Here is a 22,792-nt window from a genome sequence, read left to right on the forward strand (position 1 = left end):
TTTCGGACATGTTCCTTAAGTAAAGTTGTTTTTCCTTCTACGAATCGTTAACGAAAAATCAAATTAATTAAGAAGGAAAACCCAACGACTTATTAAAACAAAGGATTATATGATGGAATGGATTCAAAGATATTTAAAGGCAGCTGAAATGGAGGTTTCTAGATTATCGATAATGTCTATTCCTATTTTAAACCGTTTGAATTTGATAATATAGTTTGATTCGGTATCGACAATAATTGTGTATTTATTTATTTTGGTAGCTCATATATTTTAATTTTGATTGCTTAATATTTACTCTATTGATTAAAAAATCGCAGATCAGCCCTATCTTATTGAAATGGTAACGTTGTAAAATTTATTACCGCTTTCATCACGGCAAATTCTGCATTGTTGATGTTGTTTCCAGTTTCAACCCCCTTGATTTTTTGTGATCATCTAGCAATAGTGGAAATTATAATTTTGTTTGAATTTTTTTAGAATATGAACATACTTATTTAATTTACAACATATTGTCATCTTAAGATACTAAAAAAATCAATAATTGGTGTATTTTTATTGACTCGAAATTGTAACTTAAAAAATATTTTTTTTATAAAGAAAAAAAGAATATTGCAATAGTGAATGATAAATTTCCAATGAAAAGTTCAGATAAAATACCATCAAAGATGTAAAACTATTTCGTGTTTTATGTTAATTAATATATAGAATTAAGTCATAATGTGTATACCTACAAGAAAGATCACATTCTTCTCGATCTTTTTGAGAGAATAATTCTACAAGAAACTTAGAATGTGACTTTGAGTGAGAACCTCCTATTGGAATTTTAATAATCTTTATAAAATACAAAATAAGTGCAAAACCCTACAAATTTTAAATTTATAAAGGTACTTAATATTAACAAAAAATAAAAGTAAACATATTTATTAAAATTCAGTATTTATTTTTAAATAATTCAGCAAATACTCTTTAATCAGTGTTCTCGAGATTGACCTTAGCAAGACTCTATTAATAGTAGTAATTTCTAAAATAAAACATAAAAATGATATGGCAGTTATTTCTTTTAATCTTATCCGAGTGTATCATGTCACAGTTTTTAAATTTATTTAAAATAAATAAATAATTAGATACAACTTATTAATATATTAAAATTAAAGTTAAATTATTTAAATAATATTTAAATTTGATTTTCGATAAAAATAATTATTAATCAAATTTTACTTATCCTTTTATCCAACTTCAAATTAATCATTAAATTCTTTTTTTAAAAGACTTAATTATCTCCTCCAAAATAATGATTGAAGTTGCTATGATATTTTATTTCTATTCCGAAACAAAAGTTAAAAAGTACAATCATTTTTACATATTTTAACATTATTTAAGTTGTACGTTTTGTAAGCATTTTTAGTTAATGTTTAGTTTTTTCAGTCGTTAAAAAAATTGTTGGGTTATATTAGTAGTACTTGATATATTTTTTTATAGTTTGTAGTGCCTTCCCTTATACATTATTTTTAGCTTTTAGCTTTATATTTTGTATTTTATCTTCTTCTAATTCCCAAAATATTATTAATTACACTTTTACATAGAGTATAATTATATTTAATTTTTTATTTGTCTGCTTTCACTCATTTACATGCATGATGTTGTGATCCATCCACTGGTTGTCATGTTTTTTCTCATTATTTTTTTATTGCTCCAAATAATGTTATTTTTTTGTTATTTATTATTTGTTTTTTTACTCGTACATTTCCAACACAATGTTCTTGATATATTGATGCAGCAATGTCCAATGTCCTGTACTAGCTTTTCTCTTTATAAATATAACAAATATTAATTTAATATTCCATTTATTTTTATTCTCATATATACAAAGGATATAGAGAGAAGAGGGAGAAAAATCCATACTTACCCCGCGAATCTGTCAATGCGCACGCATATATATATATATATATATATATATATATATATATATATATATATATATATATAAACTCTCCACTACTAGCCTATCCTAATGAATTTATATTTTTTATTACAATGCCATGCATCTTAAGTCATTTTTCATTTCGCTGTTGTTTATTCTACTACATGCGAATATAATAAGGTGTGTTTTTAGTATTTTTAAAAATAAAATAAAGTATGGTAATGATAATGTAGTAGTCTCCTATCTGTTTATTTACTCTATCCTGAACTGTGATTGCAAGGAAAGTCCCCTACAGTAATAACAATAAACACGTAGGTAGAAGCCCCGAAATTACGCATGCATTGTATAGTTTATAGGTTGACAATGATTTCAATGAGTAGAGACTTTGAGAGCTTTTTATTTGAAGCCTCTTTTTTTGATACCTTCCGTTCCATTAATTCCAACCTTCATTCACTGTTTTGTTCTTTGTTCAACTTTATATTAATGATTGATTGTTTTCGGTTGGAGTTTTGGTGTCAAAGTATGACTTTGACGATGCTCATTCATCATTATTGAAGCTTCGTAGCGTAGGATACGTTGCTTCGTCGCGTACCTTATCATTCTTTTTTTGTTGAGTTGAAGTTGTAACTTGGATAATGTTTTTTATAATTTCTACTTTTACTTTTTTCAGTCACACCAGCAGTCTATTACATGCATATTGATATTACTATTGAGTAAACTCCAATTAAGAATAGCTAATTTTATTCTCTGAATTATGTAAAATTAAAAACTAAAAGTAATGAAAATTAAAAACTAAAACTAATCTACACAAACACACAATAGATTACATTTTCAAAGACCAAATAATTTTACTTTATATAGGTTAAAAATGGTGCTTCGATATCCTCGACCATAAGCATTTTTCTATTTCACTCCCATATGTTTCATCAGTACCGTGGGGTCCTCATTTCCTCTTTCTGAAGCTATTGGGCACCTGCAATTCGTCCCCTCATTATGAGATGAGGAACTCTATAATCTACGCCCAACAACTCTTGGTTTTGGTCAAAATCTTCCTGCTATTCATCATGGGGCTTAAATGACGATGGCTCAATTTTGTTTTTGGAGAAAACTAGAATTCGATCAGTTTTTTAAATATGTATTTTCAATGGAGTATTATTTAATTAAAATAAGATTTTATTTAAAAACTTATGATGATGTTTAATTTAAAATTTTATCACACAAATTATTAATATAAATTTATTTTATCAATAAAAAATACCGAACATATTTTATTGAAATTCTTTCTCTTTATTTTTTTTTATACTATTAGCATTTTAAGTATAGTTTTATATTCACTTTTTTATTTTACTTTTTTAACATAATTTTATTTGATTTTTAAAGTAAATTAAAATCATTTTAGTTAATTTTTTATATATCATATATAAAATTCAATATAATAAAAAAATAAATACATGGATACAAATATATTATATTTTTACTTGCATGAAATAAAAATATTTTTTTATTACAATAACATGATTGGATCATTGAATAGTTTTAATAACATGTCTAATGAATAAATATTGTCGTATATTTAAAATTTTCATTTGATAAAGAGTATGTTTTATTTATAAAAATATATATAATTTTAAAAGGAAAATAAAACATAACTAACAATGAAAATTTAAAGAATGAGAAAGACTATTTGTTCCTATACTTTTAGTTTACATGATAATAACATGATGGATAATAAGTTATTGGCATCTATAGAAATACAAAAAAGCAACTACTTAGAGTTATAATTAACTAGAAGAAAGTGTATATTAGTGAATATGAGTGTTAAAAACCTCATTTCTAAATCATATAAAGTGATTCTTTGAGTTTGTAAATGTAAACATTGAATCATTAAAATATTATATTATTATTAATTATTACTAAAATTAAAAATTGCAAGATATCAAATGACTAGTGTTGTAACTTTAATTATAATTTTATTTCTTTTCTTTGTCATAGTGTATTTTTTTAGATTTTAAGTTTATTTATTTAAAAAAAACGGCTTTTTAACATTTATTTTATTGTAAAAGTTACATTTAACATTTTAATAAATAAAATCAGTTTGTTCCTAATTAATTTTATATAGGTTTAATATGTTTTTAGTCTTTTAGTTTAGGGTAAACCAATTTTTGTTCCCAAGTTTTAAAAATAATCCACAATTTTTTTTTAAAAAAAAAATCATGTTTTAATCCTTATCTCCAAACAAAGTTAGTGTTGTTTTGATAACCTCTAAAATCATGGTAGAATATGGTGAGGTGATCTTCATTTTGATCAAATTTCACATGATTGAATTGTTTTCAAAATTATGATAGAATCAATTATAATACAAAAAGTCACCATAGAGTTTAAGCAAATAGAAATAACTTTTACTTCTACCAAAATCAATTATTAAAATCAATTTCATTTAAAATTAATTTTATTGTTGTCAATTCAAATACACACTTAGTAAGATTTCTTAAGAGGCTAATGAAGAATACATCAACTTATGCAACACGAGTTTATTTAATAAGAATAAAATTTGTATTTATATTTTTTAGATAACTACTTTTTTTTTCGTCCCTTGATTTTTGGTCAAGTTTTCTTTTGGTCCCAAACTCAAAACTGATTTTTTAAATAAAAATTCCAAATTTAAAGATGATTTTTATTTTGTTCATCAAATTTAAAAATGTTTTTTTTTTAATTTGGGAGACCAAAAACATATTTATCTTATGTTTCAATTTAACAACCTCAAATAGCTTTCATTCAACCATATGATTAAGCACAAATATCTTAAATTAAAGATAAATTATTTAAATAATACCCAAGTTTAATCCTTAACACAAAATTATTGATCATTTTTTATCTATCTTTTGGTTAAATTTCCCTAAACGAACTAGAAAAGTTAAGAGAAAAAAAAGTATATAAATTATGTCGAGAAAGCACAAAATTTAGAGAAATATATACTAATCAATATTGTCCTTACTTTTCAAAAACAAATCTTGATAGCACAGATAGTAGTTTCTTGTAGATGTATAGTCACATTGGCAGTGATGTATTTATTGCCATAATGAAACATTCATTCATATCACATTCCTTCAAGTTACAAAGCATCTACCCTAACAAATTTGATCTTAAAAAGCTGTCTATCATCCATGTTTATTTGGATGCTACTACAGCATCGGGAAGACTTTAAAATGTTATATCATATATAAGCAAGGACTAAAAAAGACACGGTGTTGGTCAAGCAGACACTGCTTGCTTGCGCTGTGACTTTACATACTCAACCCATGTCCTCCTTGATTGTGGAATCTGTAAAATTTTATTACAAAGCATTAAAAAAAAACCTAAAAACATATCTCAAAGTAATTTACAGACATGGGCTACAAAATATTGAAATGTCTGAGCCCGGGTTCGAACCGGGGACCTCTAGTGTGTGAGACTAGCGTGATAACCAACTACACCACCCAGACGAGAATGTCACCATTTGGATTGTCTTTAAATGAATAGTTTAAACCTGGAGTGTATCTTTGAAGACAAAGAAGATTTTATTTTAAGACAATTATGCTGCTGATTAAATGTTGATGACAGTTATCCTGGGGAATAATACATTGGTTTGATGAACCACCTTATGAATGTAAACATTTGTTGTGGGGTGATTTTGCTGGAGCAACATTCCCACGTATAATTACAATATAAGGCATTGGCCTCCCTTTTATAAAAAATAACAAGATACAATATTAAAAAATATAAATCAAGGTATAATGATATTGATATGAAAGATTATTTGTCCATTGATATTTTTAACAATAATATATATTCATAAAATATAATGGAAAATATTTAAAAATCAAATATGGTAATAAAAAATAATCAGAATGATAATACAATGTATATAATCATAGTATCACAGATTATTATTATTATTATTATTATTATTATTATTATTATTATTATTATTATTATTATTATTATTATTATAAAAGTTAACCAACTTATTATAATAATAGTTTATAATTATATTTTATTGTAAAATTGTTTTACACATTGGATATATAACCTATTTTTCCAAATTTTTTTATACTAACACGGAAGCAAAACACAAACTTAGCGAAAACCATGAAGTGAACAAGCCAATTAAATAGCCAATCATTGTGCGTAAGGAAGGGGGAAGTTGATAACAAAATATATATTTAGACTTATGGAAACCCAGAAAATGGAAGATGCTGCAGCAAGAGGTTCAAGTGGGAACATGCTTGATTGTATACGTTGAAGGATCGTCAATGACATGTGAGAATAGTTTTAGCTTGTAGAAAATACCAAAACCAAACACACATTTAGTGGGTTTAGGTGGTGACCAATGGATTTGGTGCGTGGGTTCATAAAAAAATTCACCGTCAAATCTACATAAGGTGGATGAATTCAAATTTATTTGGCAAATCAAAATTTCACAAAAGGTCTCGTTTTTTATTTGGAGGATCTTACATCATGATAGGTTACCTATAAAAGATAACCTTCATAAGAGGCACATCCAAGTTCAAGATGAGTATTTAAAATGTGTCATGTGCAATCAAGTTCAAGAAGATGCTTCTCATGTTTCTTTTTTTCGTGCAAAATTCACAAGCCATTTGGTGGAAATGGTCCAGTTTATTGGGCACACACACAGTACCCCCTGAAAAGGCTATTGATCATTTAAGGCATATCTCACAGATCACATGGATTACAAGGGGAGAAACCTAAGCTATGATGGCCAGTTGGATGGAGTTCTATAGAGTTTGATTTGGAGAAGCTATGACACAAAATTCTGTTTGCGGGCATGGTTGAAGGCTTACCAGAGCCACTTTGATATCTCCTATCAACAATGGCAAATTGATCCAGCTAGTATTTGTTGATGACATGCCGATTCTATAGGATTTGAATCTTTTCATATGCATATGCAATTGTATAGACCAAAATTCCTTTTCTAACGTGTATAGGTGGTGTTTTATTCTTCATAGCTCTCGGGTTCTTTGCTTTTTCTCTTATGTTATTGCTTTTTGTACCCCTGGTGCTTTTATATAATATGATTATTAGTGGGTTTAGGCGTTTAGCCCTTTAGGTTCCAATGGATAAAAAAGTATAATTCAACAAATTTCAAATAAAAATTAAAATAATTCTGTTTAAATGCTTTTAAATTTAAGAAAAAGTTAGATGAAAAGATATTCAAAATAATGAAATCCATTCTATTTTATTTCATTTTAAATTATTAGCTTAAGATTGTTTTCCTATTGATATGTTATATTTCATTTATGTTAATCAATTTAAACAACACATCATTGAATTAGTTCAATTGTTCAAACAAACACATATACTAGGTCAAAAGACAAAATATCATTTTGTCTTTTTCTTTTTTTTTATCCATCCATGAAATATCGATATATAGCATTGTAAGTATGAAGAAGAAATATTTGGGATTAGGTTGGTTACCTGGACCGCATCTAATGCTGCACTTGCGATCACACCGTGCTTGAAGCCTCGCTGCATGTGACATTTTCAGCTCGCATTATACATCCAGATCATATTATATCATCTAATTTCATTCTACTAGTTTCCTGTTTTGATTTTGCCAAGCATCACACTTTTTTGGTATAATTTTAGTGAATTAAAAATGTAATAAAAACACGAAAATAGTTTGTATTGCATAATTAAAGAGCAATAAAAGTTAAATTCAAAGTAAATGAATGAATTAAGATGTTTTTTTATATTAAAAAAGAACATTTAATATATATAAAAAAAAACAGTGAAGAGGAAAATCATGTTGAAGAAACCATAATGATAATCACTTACAGTCGCTTTGAACACAGGCAGTAGTGCAACCATCCAAGCAATCTGCAGCATCGGGCTCAACGCTCTCCATTTGCGTAGAAATTAGAAGAAATATAAGCATCATTGCAACCACCATCTTCTTCATCTTATCTTAACTTACTCGTAAAACACTAAACTAGTTCTGTCTTGATGATATTTATCAACTCTATGCTAAAGAAATGACCATGATTACTCGATCAAATTACGGAAATGGCAAGCCATATCTCAACATAACATAAAGAAGCACATGTACGCTTCTTATCAATTAGCCACCAACTTTGACCTATGATGAGTATCCATCCCGTTTTCTCTCTTTTGGGCCTAACACTGTTGGAGGATATGTCAATTTTTATGTACTATAAAAAGAGATAGACATTCTTAAGAAATTTGTATATAAGTGGTTTGATTGAATTCAAAATTATTACTAGTTGCTATGATTGCATTTAAAATTTAATCACAGCCGTTGAAAGCAATACTTGATCTAATGTGTTTTTTTTTATAACAAAATTTCCTTGAATGCCCAGACAACATTTTTGACGGTTGTCCGTATTTGCGTGGATGGATTTCTATCCATTCAGAATTTCATATTCATATTATGTGGACCCTCATATTAATATGAGTAAATTTTTTCAGGCATATGTGTCAGTTATATTATTATCTCTGTGCCAAAATATGTATCAGAATTCATATGTAAATAAACAAAATTATTTTTATTTTTATTTAAATATAAACAAACTTAACTAATTTCATTCCTATGATATTATTTTTAAAATATTTTTCATTCAATTAAAACTCTATTTCCAAGAATTTTATTTTATTTATAATATTAAATTTTAATGAAAATCATTTTAAAAATACTTTTATCTTTTACTTGAGATTAATAAAATTAAATAATTTTAACTAATTTTTTAATTAACAAAAAGATAGTTATTTTTATTTATATATAAATTAAGAAGCAATATCACATTTGGGAAGAATTTATCTCAAAAATAAGTATTACATTTGATTTTTTAAGATAATATTAATTATTTTTTTCTACTAATATTTTAAAAAAATATTACTTTTAATTTTTGAATCTAATATTAATACTACTCTATTTGATCTATTTAATAAAATTAGATTTAGAAAATTATCGTTCTTTTCATTTTATTTATTAATTGGACAAATACTTATTTTGGGAAACGGAGGGAGTAATCAAATTATCAATGCTAATTTCGGGCACCCTAAACATTGCGTGTGATTAATATCGAGCCACGTGGATTTGACAAAGTTCGGTTCTGGCGGTGACCGCATCCAGAAAACTCGGGGCTGATATTTTGGTGAAATTTTCCACTCTTTGTACACGATATATATATATATATATATATATATATATATATATATATATATATATATATATATATATATTTATTTATTTATAGTCATTTTTCAATTTAATTTTCTAGAAAAATATATTATAAAAGTTATATCTGCAGTAAATAAAAAGGTATTATAAAAATATAAAAAGTTTGCTCCAAATGGGCCAGTCCAGTACTCCAGTTTGTTCCAAAAGCAAATTGATAGCATCAGCAGCAAAGAGAACAAGGAAGACATCTCACGTAAAGCGCTGCATGCATGACCTTAGTTAGTTATCAAGATTGTTAGTTAGTTACATGCTATTAGTTAGTTAGGTTTTTCAACTGTTAGAGAATTAGTTGCACGATATGTAGCAACGTAAACTCCATTGTATAAAAGGATACTGCGTGCATGAATAAGAGAGTAGAGAAAAGCAATTTTCAAAGTAAAAGCTTAGTGTAGTTGGGAGAGACCTTACCCTCGAATCAAGGATATCTCTATCTTCTCCTCTCACTCATAACAATTGATCCGACCTGCAGCCTATGACTGCCTTCCGCTACTCGCCTTACGAAACTTTCATGGCTGCCTTCCACTCGCCAAACAAAGCTTCCATGGTTGTCGAGGACTGCCTTGAGGCCGCCTTGGCCAACCTTGTCGCCGCTCAACGCCACCTCAAATCCTCACTGGATGCCTTTCTCCTAAGATTGCCTCGGCGATCCGGCCACCACTACCTTTCTTCCTCCCTGCAATTACCACTGTCGCTGCCCTCGCCGTTCAAGCCAACTTCGTCACCCACGCTTGTCACACCCACGAACATGCCAACTCCGCTGTTGCCCCCGCCGCTCACGACAGCTCCATCCTCTTCCACATAACCACTACCACCAACAACACTCACGTCAACTTCGTCCTCCTCCGCACAACCCCCACCAACAATAGCACCCACGTCAGCTCCACCTCCCTTGAATGTTTTCCACCATCCCAAACTCAAAACAGTCGCACCCATAGCTCCGCTGCCACCTCCCCGCTTTCATTTGAACAACCGCCACATCCGACTCAGTCGTCCGTTGCCTCTATCACTCCGCATCGCCCACTGTCGTTACCTTCACGACCCTTGCTGCAAAATCCCTTACGGTAATGACACCATCATGCTCAGCGACGATGTCGTAAAGCATCATATTCATCTGCGCTTGGTTTGGATTCTTTTCGTCGTCAAGACTTGGCTTTGCTCCGTCTGTCATCGGCAACGACGTCCACCGCCACACCCGCCACCACATCCACCACCACCACCGAAGCCACCAAATCCAAAATACACCCTCACCATGTTCCACGGCTCCATGTTACGACCTCACCGTTCTTTGTCTTAGTGCAATGGGTGGGTCTTGCGCCAGAAGAGTCCACTTAGGAGAAGTTGGGATAATTTTTGTCACTCCTATCACCTTGAGGACAAGCTGATTTTCCCAGGGTGGGATAATGATAGCACCAACAATAGAGAGAACAAGGAAGACATCTCACATAAAGTTGCATGCATGACCATTAGTTAGTTAGCAAGGTTGTTAGTTAGTTACAAGCTGTTAGTTAGCTAGGCTTTTCAACGGTTAGAGAGTTAGTTGCAGGATATGTAGCAACGTAAACTCCATTGTATAGAAGGATACTGCGTGCATGAATAAGAGAGTAGAGAAAAATCATTTTCAAAATAAAAGCTTAGTGTAGTTAGGAGGGACCTTGCCCTCGAAGAGACTCTAGACAATTTACTTTGTCCAACTCCCAAATAATATAATTAGAAGCATATTTCCTTTGGTGATATGGTCACTATTTTTTTAAAAAAAGTGTTGGTTTAATAATTTTTTTATAAAAAAGTTAACACTATCATTTAATAATACAAAGAAAGTCTTTTGTTACTTTTTCTAAATTTTTCTTTTCTCTCTAAATTAATGTTCAGAAAGTACTTTTTATTTAAGAGAAAATTAATGATCAGAATTATTGATTTTCAAGAAAATTACTAATATTATAAGTTTTCTCTTAGAATTAAGGTTTTTCTTAATTCTTTTGCGATATTCTCAAACGACATTTATTTCAAAATAAAGTAAGAGTGTCGGTTGAACTGAATTATTACATCATAAAATAAATATTAATTTATATTAATAATTTCAAAATCAATGTCACAGTGAAAAGTATGTTTATTTATTTATTTTGATTGATAAATAAAAAATCTACCCCCCATGCATACATATTTATGGGCTAAAAGCCCAAATTTGAAAAGGGTCACCCTAGAGGCCCATAGCAATTTACTTCGGTACAAAAGGTCCTTAGCATCTTGAAGAGCCAGAAGTTGGGCCGATTGGCAGTGGAAATTCATGAAGCTGTATTGAAATCTAATTGTTAAACTTTTTTTTATGGTACAAAATTAGAAAAATCATGAATAAACTGTAGTTCATTGACTTGTGGAATAAAAGAATCGAAGACAAAAGCATAGACAACTATTAAGGTAGGACATGCAATGCAATCATCATCTTCGGCCCCTATATGCGAATATCATCTTCCTTGTTTTTTGTCAAATCGTCACAATGTTCTTTGTCAACATTCCTTTCTCCTTGGTTGTTTTGGTCACATTTTTCATAATCTATTGGTGTGGACATGGGCATGACGACAACTTCTATGGCTTCAGCTTCTCGGATGGTTTCTGATGGCACCAACTGAGTAATATTTTTCATCTCTTTACTTTTACCCCACAGAACCATGTACAGCCCACACACAATCAGCACTGCTCCAACCACACTGCATATGTTGTGCAAAACCAAACCATGTTAAGGACATGTATGCATAATTAAGGCCAAAAATATATAATTCATCAAAGTCAACATTTAGTGCATACCTTCCTACGTATAAGTTCTCATTCAACATCAAAGAACCGGTAATAGCCACAAGCACAAGCATTAGAGGGTTGAAAACAGACGCAAACAGAGGCCCTCTCATCTGTATGCACCATGCAGTAATAATAACCACTATTCCAGAGGCCACGATTCCCTGCAATAATAAAATTTAACTCACATGAAAACTTTCTTATCTAATTTACATATAAAAATAAATGAAGTTACAACTCAACAACCATGGTGATTATGATTAACATAAGAATACAATACCGAATAAGCCACAGCCAGTAGCCTAATATTCCAACCCAACTTCCATTGAGTCAAATCCCTCTCAAAACAGAAACCAAAAGCAGTGGCCTGTATTGCTCCCGCTGTAGACATCAGAGCCGTGCTTGAGTAGTGACAAGGGTATTCTTTGCTCATCTTAGCCTGTGCCACAAGAGCCAACGTCAATAAAGAGAAAAAAAATGCTAAATTAAGAAATCTCGAGCTGGTGTTGTGAAAAATAAATATAACTAATTAATTAAGCTGACCTGAATGATGAGCCACAAAGCAAAAGAGAAGCAGCTTGCTAGGGAGCAAATTGCCCCCAACAATTTATTATTCCCAGAGTCAGCATTTAATGACGCCACTTGGCCGTTTTGGTGCTGATGTGGATGCATAAGGTTGATGTGGAAAGGCCAGATATTAATTTCTGCCCCTTTGATAAAGGTCAACAACATTGCGCCTCCAATTCCAAGTAAAGTTCCCAACACCTTGGCCTTTCCTGCTGCTGCCTTCAAATTTAGCCTTTCGAAACTACAGAAAATTCAAGGAAAAATTAAACAAAATTACCAAAGTTATTACTGATACTTCAATTTCCACTAATCAGTAGTACTGTTTAATATTTTATTGCATGAGTGATGAACATTTTACAAAGAAGAAAAGGCAGTGTTGAGGATTAATTACCCGCAGGAGATGGCCAAGACAAAGGTAATGGCTGGAATGAGGTTGTAGAGAGCGGACGCAAACGTTGCTGATGTTAAAGCCAAGGACTCATAGAAAAGGTTTTGAAATAAACTTCCCCTGTAACACCATTACATAACCATATATATAAGATTGGTTAATTAATTAATTAACTACCATTGACAAAATATAACGTAAGTACACATATTTTCATTGACAATTTCGATACTAATGAGTTTACATAACATACCCGAATAAGCCACAAAGACATGCCATGAAAAGCACCCTCCAAGTCATCTTTGGTCTTTTGTTCCTGTATAGAAGAAAAGACAAGAAAAACCATTTTAATTAGCCCGCCAAATAAGTTAATCTATATTGCCCTGTGCTATAATATCAGGTCCAAAAAAGCTAAATAAAGTGTATTTATTGCTTGAGTTTGAAAGTAACAATAATGAGAAACAGAAGAAGGTGGAAGTGATTAATATGATGGACCTTTCAGAAATGAGTGCGAGAGGAACAGTGAAAGCAGATCCAAAAGCGAGGCGATATGCTGTGGCAACCTTTACGCTCATTCCGTCGTTTATGGCGAGCTTGAAAAGCACATTGACAGCAGTATATGCAATTTGCACTAACACCATCAGCAACACTGGTTTCAACCCATGCAACACATTACATATGCCCCTCATTTCTACCATTGTGTTTGCAGATCGATAACAAAGAAATATATATATATAGAGAGAGAGAGAGAGAGCGATATGAAATGAAAGAACTTAGAAGATGTAGCGAGCAATAGCAGCAAAGGGCTATTTATACTTATAGGGGGACTGAAGAATGAAGATGCAGATTCCAAATAGTGTTTGTCATCCAGGGACCTCGGCAATTATTTACGCACTACTATTTTATATTATTTTTAGTACAACTTTAACTGAGAAATCGATAATTAAATATACCCAACCATGTGTTCTTATTTTAAACAAATCTCTACCGAGTTTCTTTTTGCCACGCTGCATTATCCTTCAAAATTTTGGCTCAAACAAACTACTCTTGTAAATGTTTTAATGCATGCAATACAAGTATATATGTTTAGAGAACTAAAATAATTTTATTATTTTAAAATGGTATAAAATAATTCAAGCCGTATGGCACAAATATCATAAACGTGACAATATTATGTTTCCGTGGATATTTTTATATATGACTGCTTTGATATCAAGGTTTGACTTGTATCTTCAAACCTTTCAAAGTACAAATTTGTTTGTTTATATTGAAAGAATCAATATCATAACTTATATATGTAAATTTTAAAGAGTTTAATATATATATATATATATATTTTGTACAAGCAATATATATAAAATAAATTATTTTTTAAATTTAATTAATATTTAATAAAATTTCAAGTTATTAAAGTCAAACAATAATACGATGATGGTGAAAACTAAATAAATATCAATTATATTAAAAACTGAATCAAGAAATATAATCCCATCTGAAACTGAGTAAGATGGGATTAAAAGAATATATAACATATGGAGGAGATTATTGTTATTATTTGGTGGTCTAAGTCAGTCTTTTACATAAGACTGGCAAGGAAGCATTGGGACACTCATAGTTTTATTGGCACGTGCAAACCATAATATATAATAAGATTCACAGGTCAATCGAGACGTCTTGCCAATTGGACCTTACGCTTTTGGCTTGGCGTTGCTTTGCTTGTCGTTGAAGCTGATAGATAGATACACTGGACAGTGGAAGACAAACTGGACCAGTTCCTGTGGGGAGATTACTTGAACCCTTTGAACAGATTCAATTAATTAGCTACTCAGCCATGCCCTACTACCACCATCATATATTTATCCTACTAGTCTTTCAATGTTTGTCGTTCTTTTGTTATATCATGTTTTAGAATATGCTACATTCATAGTCATTGGTTGTTATATCATGTTTTAGAATATGTTACATTTAAAGCGATTTGTGCGTTCATTCAAAGAAAGAAAGGGAATAATTATAATTATTCATCACAAACAAAAGTATGGTAATTTATCATATATTTGTGCATTTTTCAATTTTAAATTAATTTTTCATCAATGATTGTAACTTTATTTTTTATTTTTTAAATTCACTGCTCAGGCAAATCGCTTTTTTTTATTGCTTTACGAAAATTTTCATGTATCTTCACGTTTTTTGAAAAGTCTTGGTATGCTTGTCTTATTTTGGCTATATCTTGTTTTATAGCTTTATGGAAATTTCCATGTATCTTTTTGGCTTTCTAAAATGATTTTGCCTACTATATATTAAGGAATAACTTGTTTTGCATACCGTTTAATTAATGTTTATATTTAATAATTTTTTGCATAAGTATTTTGAAATTAAGTATTACTCGTATCAAATCCTAGAAAGAGAAGCTTATAATTGATATCTGGCAATATCTTCAGGGTTAATCTGTAGACTTTTAGCAAGTGACAGGACGTGCGAATGAATTCAACTTATATTTGGTACAAAAACGACTTCACTATTATTGGCAAATGAAATATAAGTTTTCATTTTACAATCCACACAAAGTGATAGCTAGCACAAGTTGTTAATAAAAATACACGTTAAACACATTCACTTCATCTGGTACATTTGACTCTGCCTTTTTGAAGGGCAGATTTTTCGCAGTAGTCCGTGGAGCCACGTCCCGATTCCCCCTGCGTCTCTCGCATACAAGTTAACAAAATCCAAGGAACAAAACCTTTTGCCAAGACCAAAACCCTTATCCTATGAGTAATCCAATATATGCCTTGTTAATATTCCAAAATATAACATTTTAAACATTAATACTCCTAAAAAAACATTATAGCATTTGAAACATTTGATTATTACTTAGATAATTAAGTTAACAAATAAATATCTCATTTCAGAGAATCTGCCCAATGGTATAAAGTTTTTAGTTGTTGTTTTTTTAATCGGATATCCTTCGACGGAAAGTTAGGCACACATTTTCTAAGATATTAAAATTTATGAATTGACCTTTTTTAATCAATGTTTTTTCATACACATAAATTATTAATTGAATATCTGATTACATGCTTAAAAAAATAATATTATCTATCAATCATGTCATGTTAATATAAAGTTTGAATTGTATGCATGTTAACAAATAACTAATATATTAGTAATGATTACTTATATAATAAAACTAATGATTAATTACTATAATTAACGATATACAATAATTTTTTTTATAAGATTGTTTTATTTTATGAGGGATTAAAGATAACTTTTCAATAAGAGTTTAAGTAGTTAAAATATTTATTATTTTAAAAAATATTTATCAATCTTATTAGGTGTATGAAGAAAACTTTATTAAAAGAGATAAAATCAATTTTGATGATCTCTTAGTGAAAGAATTAATCTCTAATTATCGATTAAGAATATCCTTGTTAAAAGCTTAATTTTTTGCTTTTTGTTACAAAAAGTTTAGTGAGTTAGGTCCTAGGGACTTATTAGAGTCAAAATAGATCTCAAGGCTCAATGAACTTATAAAAATACTTGCATATTATCCATCAAAAAAGAGTCTTCATATCAACCATAAAAATCAAACTCGCATCTTTTTTGAGACATGAGATTGTTTTTTACCAACCAACTTTTGTTGGTCATTAAATAAATAACCAATCAAACTCATTCATTTATATGATTAAATAAATAAGTTTAAGCATAAAATTAGAGTCAATTATTTAAATGAGTCATTTAAGTTTTACAAAATTGTTAACTAATTAATAACTACCAACATTCAGTTGCTTTATGTAAAACTAAACTCAATTCATTTAAGTAAGATCCCATGTTCAAGACTTAGAAACTTATGAATAAACACACATAATTGATAAATAAGAATGTTTACAATAAATCATAGAGTTTGTTCTTGTTCAACCAAAGTGAGATCCCTTCTTATTCTTATCTTATATATACCATGTAGTTAATTTTAATTTTTAATAATTGTATTTTAAATAGATAGTTGTAATTTTTCACAAAGAAATATACCATGTTGGTTGTTTTTTTTAAAAAAATTTAAGTAATTTTTATGAATATAAAATTATATTGCATTATAATTTTACTTTATCTTTTAATAAAAATACGCTAAATATAGATTAATAAATAACAAACTATTAAAAATATTAATTAAATCATAAACATTTCAAACAAATATGAAGTTTAAATTTTAAATTTGACTAATTTAATTAAAATTGAGCAACATTTTTTTACAAATCAAATTTTAGCTTTAATTAAGTACTCATTTTTTATTGACTAGTTTATGACTGGTCAAGCAGGACATGATGTTTCAAAAGTGTTTTACAACTAAATTCTTAGTGTACTCACTAAGCGTGCATTGCAAAGCCTGTAGAGTTGTCGGCACACTTGAAATAATTAAATTAACATAACAGAACGCTGTGATCCGTGAATAATAATAATAATAATGTTTTAACTTAATTAGTAGTAGGCGTTTAATTTAACAAACTTTTTTTTTTGAAGAATCTTAAAATCTCCCGTGCATGTAATATGTTCTTGTTTAGTTATGAGTTTTCTTTGGGATTTTGAGAGACTTAACCAGAGCATTTAAATTTGTTGTGTTGCTTTTTGGTTTGAAATATATCCCTTTTGGTGCCTACTTAATTAAGAGATCACAAGCAGTTGTGACTAAGGAGTTAGTCGACCATCAAGCTTAAGGCTCAGTCGCTACATGGGATACAGTCCCTCTATCGTGATTAATTAATAATATAATCTGTTTCTACTCACCATGTATAAAATTAAAAATTTCCCCTTAATCGTTACATATTTCAAAGAACTGTTGATCATTGATCGATAAACTGTTTTTATTTTTCACCAAATTAAAATTTACCATAAAATAAAATAAAATGGTAAGCTGCTCAAATGTATCCCTCAAAGGGCAAGGATGTAACCACTATGATTCAATGTATCAAAGTCATGATTTGATAAGGGAATAACTTTTAGTTACAACAATGTGTCAATGTTCATGTTCTATCTAAATGTAAACAGGAGTTCCACTGCCACTGCTAAAATTAAATAAGTCCCAATGGTGATATGAACATGTTCTACTTCCGAATTGCACAGTACCCTCCTCTAGAAAAAAATTCTCAAGCGATATCATTATATAAAAATATCTATATAGAAAAAAAGTTGTTATGTTAAATTTATCTATATTATATAGTTTTTATTTAATAAAATTAAATGATTAGTATAAATATTATGAGTTTAAAAAATAATACATATTCAAGCAAAAATATTAAATTATATAAATTTTTTTATTTTTAAATTCATTTTTTTTAAGGAAAATATATTGTTTCTAACATATTATTGACAATACTTGTATTATTTTTCAGGGTAAATTATATTTTAGGCTCTCCTAACATTAGTAAAGTTTAAATTTGATCTTCTTAATTGTTTTTTATTATTATTTTGAAACCTACTTTTTTCCGCCCAGTTTATTAACTTTGTTTGAGTCTTAGCCTAAATGGCTAACGGTATGACACGTCACTTTTGAAAATTAAAGTTTTATTTAATTTGAAATTTGTAAATTTTAAAATGAAAATAAAAAACAATTGGGAATTGTGGATCATTTCTAAATCGTTGGATTGATCTCGTAATAGCATGTTATTCTACATCCACCACACCAGATCATTTCTAAATCCTTGCCACCAACCATCGCTCGCCGTCACCAAAGGTGATTTCAGGCGAAAGTGCATCCTCCACACTAATGATTTCTGAAACAACAACAATATTTTTATGATTCGATTGTTTCACTACTTTAATTCGCTTCATGATTCTTCCTTACCACACTAATGACTTCTGAAATGACAACAATATTTTTATGATTCGATTGTTTCACTACTTCAATTCGCTTCATGATTCTTCCTTACCCCAACAATGTCCTTTCCTTCACCCTTCTCTTTCACTTACAGTTCTCGCCAAAGAGAGGGGAGTCGCTGTCGAAAATCACCTCCAACAGCCACGAATGACGGTCAAAGAGGTTTATTGGCGAACGAACAACGAACATGATTTTATAAAACTTTAATTGTCGAATGACATGTGTCTTACGGTTAGCCACGTAGGCTAATTCTCAGATGGAGTTGGCAAGTTGGACCTAATAATTAGGTTTCAATTTTAAAGGCACCAAAATAATAAAAAAAATTTAAGAGGACCAAATCTGAGTTTTACTAATTTTAAGAGGACCTAAAATATAATTTATTTTACTTTTTTATTGTTGAATGTCATTTGTTTAAAATTAAAATATTTAAATTTTATTTGATATTAACTATGTTAAAGGATAAATAGAATGAATGTCATGTTATGTATTGAAAGTGAAATGTTAAAACACTTAATTATAAAACTTTCAACAATACTTTCATAGTTGATAAAAATATAAAGTGAGATTTGATAAATATATTAAATTAAATTTTATATATTTTGTGTAGGTAATAAGTAACCGGTATGAATATGGGTATATAAATATTTAATGAATATGATCAAAAAGATTAAAGTTGCTACCTATATTTGAATGTGATTGGATTTATGTATTTTTTTTCCAAACAAAGTTTTAGGATGAATAATATAATATCTTATATGAAGTCTACACAATCATTAAATAGGATCATAGTAAAATTATTTTTGTAAGCATTATTTGTTGAGATTTACTTTCAAATATAGGGATTCAATCAATTAGCCAAATTTTATTCTAATAGATCATTGTTAATTTTAAGCACATGCTTTTCTATTGAAAATTACTGTACACAGATATAAATAGAACTAGAACTCTTTTGTGTTCCCATATTCAAACTCATGATAAAAACTAGATGCGGAAGCGTAACTAGATTAGTCATGATGGAATGATGATGATGAAAGGTTGATCAGAAAATTATTTTTTATGATCTTCCAATTGTAGAGAGTCTTTCTCTTTTCTTCTCTGTATTTTACTCTTAGAAACTGGACGGATTATGTTGCGTTAAGTTGCTCTCTACTAATGGGAACCATAACCCACGGCCATCAATTACTCTAAATTTGATAATTATAATTTAACCCCTCATCAAATTATAATATCACTAGTATCTACATAATTATCTTTTCATAACATATATGTCCTTAGTTATACTTTTATATTGATTAGACCATTTTAATATTTTGATTAATTATATAATGACCTTAACTCATTTAATTATGTGATATATATATATATATATATATATATATATATATATATATATATATATATATATATATATATATATATATATATGACTCAAAACTGCTAACATTACTGGTCCTTAATTATTAGGGACGACTACACAATCTTGGCTTAACAATGATTTTGTTGCAGTGTTGATTGATAATAAAAAATGATTTGCAAATATCAAAATGAATACGTAATCTTCCTAAAACTTTGGTACTCAAATCTTTAGTCTTTTAACAAAAGCTGCTTTAGACTTAAAAGAAACCAATTATATATGAGATACATTAACGGACAATAGTCGTAAAATTTGACATGGAAACTATACCTGAAAACTTGGCTAGTAACCATTACCTTGTCCTATTCGGCACTACCAACCAATTCACCACTAATTTTATGGTGCAACGATTGTATAACTCATGCTAGAAATGAGGGGGAAATTATTTCAATGCTACCAATAGGTCAGTGTCGTGTATAAAATCAGCAGAATATTTTTTATCCAAAAAAAAAAAGTAGAGTTCGACTAATAAATTTCATTGTCGAGTATTCAATTTTTTTAGAGCTATCATATTCATATTCAATGAATGCTAATTAACAAATAAAATTTTTTAATTAAGTTCGGTTTAATCAATATAATCATCATCTAAGATTGAACCTTTTTTTTTTACAGTAGCAAGACAAAGTTTCCCATTAAATTGACCATAATGAATTTAAATTTGACCAATTGATATAGACACTTTTTAGTCTATGCTAATATATAGTGTGTTGAACACAGATGATAATCATGATACTACTATATACTTTTGTATACTAACAAACTATTTATTAGTATCATAGATTATATTATCAGCTTAAACTATTTATATTTTTTGTTTTAGTAGTTCTCACTTCTCACTATGTATCGAATTTTAGAGAGATGCGATTTTATATTTGGTAATTAATAGTCAACGAATGATATTCTAAACTGATCACTAATAACTAATGATTATTGATATTTGATAGTAGCTCATAGCTCATAGCCGACGACCAACTATTGATAATCTGACGACTAATGACAGGCTCCAGAATTATTGGGATCAAATTAGGATCCATTAAAATTGTGTCAGTGATTCCAGAGTATAGAGAAACCAAATCGTGTTGACACAAATAAATATTTATAAAAACTATTCATACAGATTGGTCCAGTGATTCAAGAGTTCGAAAAGGATCAGTTATATATATATATATATCAGATTTTAAACTTTTCATATATTTATAAATAAAAAATGTAATTGTAGAAATTTATTTTTATATTTTAAGTATAGATAGTATATTATGCACGTTAGATAGTTCATGGCCATATAATTGTTGATGAACACATTAGATAGTTCATAATAAAGAATTTTTATCAATCACTCTATATATTTATTTTACTGGCTTGACTTGTATATAACAAATAAGCATTGTTCTAATATTACAATATCATATAAAAATTAACAATGTGATATCTAATATTGGACTAACTTCTAATAATTTAAATATGTGTGGTTAAATTTACATTGTCTCATTCATTCACTCAATAATTTTGGTTTCAATCTTTTTTATAGGATTTTTAATTAATGAGCTCCGTAAAAATAATATTAATAATGGAATAATTTGTGAGTTGTGTTGGTTAAAAATAATTTTCTTATTATTTTTATTTAATCTTTGTTACAGAGTTTGATTTGTTTATAAAAACTCCTCTGACTTCAAGAAAATAATATTGTGAAATTTAAATTACAGTTGTATTAAAAAATAAGCATATTTAATTATCTTGTATTATTTAATTTTTCATCAATGAAATTTATATTGTAAAACATTGAATTGATTTTGGATTTTTTAATAATATAAGAATTTAAAAAAATTGTCAATGTATATTTTTATACATAAAATTTCTTTCTCCAAATTTGCCTGTATATTTCGCACGGTTAACAATCTAGTATTAATAAAATATATCAAGTATCACCTAAATAGTTATTTTCAAAAAAATATTAAATAATTTTAAAAAATTATTTGATAAAATAAAAATTTATTTATGATTACTGATCTTTTTTTACGTTGATTATTGATATTGTTAATTGTAGATAAATTTTTAGCTCTAATTATACATTTTGTAGGTTCATTATTCGGTAAAATAAAAAAATTATATATATTTTAAATAATAGATACATTTTTAGCTCTAATTATAATAATATAAATTCATTTTCAAATGTATTAATTGTATGAAGATAATATTAATTGGATAAAGAATTAAAATTATAGATTTTATAAAAGTAGAAAGCTAAATACCTCTATTTTAAAATAGAATACTAAAATTATAAATTTTATAAAATAGAAAGATTAAATAATTTTATTTTAAAATAAGAAAAATCAAAATTACGATATTTTTTGAAAAATAAAAGAATTAAAATTGCATTTAAATCTATTATAAATAAGGAAGGAGAGCTTCCACAAAATAATGATTAAGCATCACAAATCCTATTAATTCTAATCAGAGTATTTCACTCGTTCAACGTACTCATTTAGACTTTATCTTTAAAAAAAAAAAACTCATTTAGACTTTATCTTTCAAAAAAAAAAAAAAAACTCATTTAGAATGCAAATTCAAATTTGCATCATAAAGCACTA

General features: G+C 28.6%; 2 protein-coding genes and 1 non-coding gene across 3 annotated transcripts; all 3 read right to left on the reverse strand.

The window, feature by feature from the left end:
- Positions 1–4,864: 4,864 nt before the first annotated feature.
- On the reverse strand, positions 4,865–7,936 carry LOC100305956 (uncharacterized). Its single transcript, NM_001364414.1, has 3 exons — positions 7,757–7,936; positions 7,397–7,447; positions 4,865–5,242 (listed from the first exon to the last, which is right to left on the reverse strand). The coding sequence occupies exons 1-3, from the start codon at positions 7,878–7,880 to the stop codon at positions 5,214–5,216; spliced, it is 204 nt and encodes a 67-aa protein (NP_001351343.1). The 5' UTR covers positions 7,881–7,936; the 3' UTR covers positions 4,865–5,213.
- Positions 5,330–5,403, reverse strand: TRNAV-CAC (transfer RNA valine (anticodon CAC)). The gene has a single exon. It is a non-coding gene; the product is annotated as a tRNA-Val (tRNA).
- A 3,355-nt stretch (positions 7,937–11,291) lies between the features above and the next one.
- LOC100809587 (WAT1-related protein At1g68170) lies at positions 11,292–13,703 on the reverse strand. The gene is made up of 7 exons (XM_003547019.5): positions 13,417–13,703; positions 13,175–13,237; positions 12,928–13,044; positions 12,513–12,777; positions 12,250–12,408; positions 11,982–12,133; positions 11,292–11,884 (listed from the first exon to the last, which is right to left on the reverse strand). Exons 1-7 carry the CDS (start codon positions 13,617–13,619, stop codon positions 11,629–11,631), a joined length of 1,215 nt encoding a protein of 404 aa, XP_003547067.2. The 5' UTR covers positions 13,620–13,703; the 3' UTR covers positions 11,292–11,628.
- Between the last annotated feature and the right edge of the window lie 9,089 nt (positions 13,704–22,792).

This window comes from Glycine max, chromosome 15 (assembly GCF_000004515.6).
Source record: "Glycine max cultivar Williams 82 chromosome 15, Glycine_max_v4.0, whole genome shotgun sequence".
NCBI classification, from domain to species: domain Eukaryota; kingdom Viridiplantae; phylum Streptophyta; class Magnoliopsida; order Fabales; family Fabaceae; genus Glycine; species Glycine max.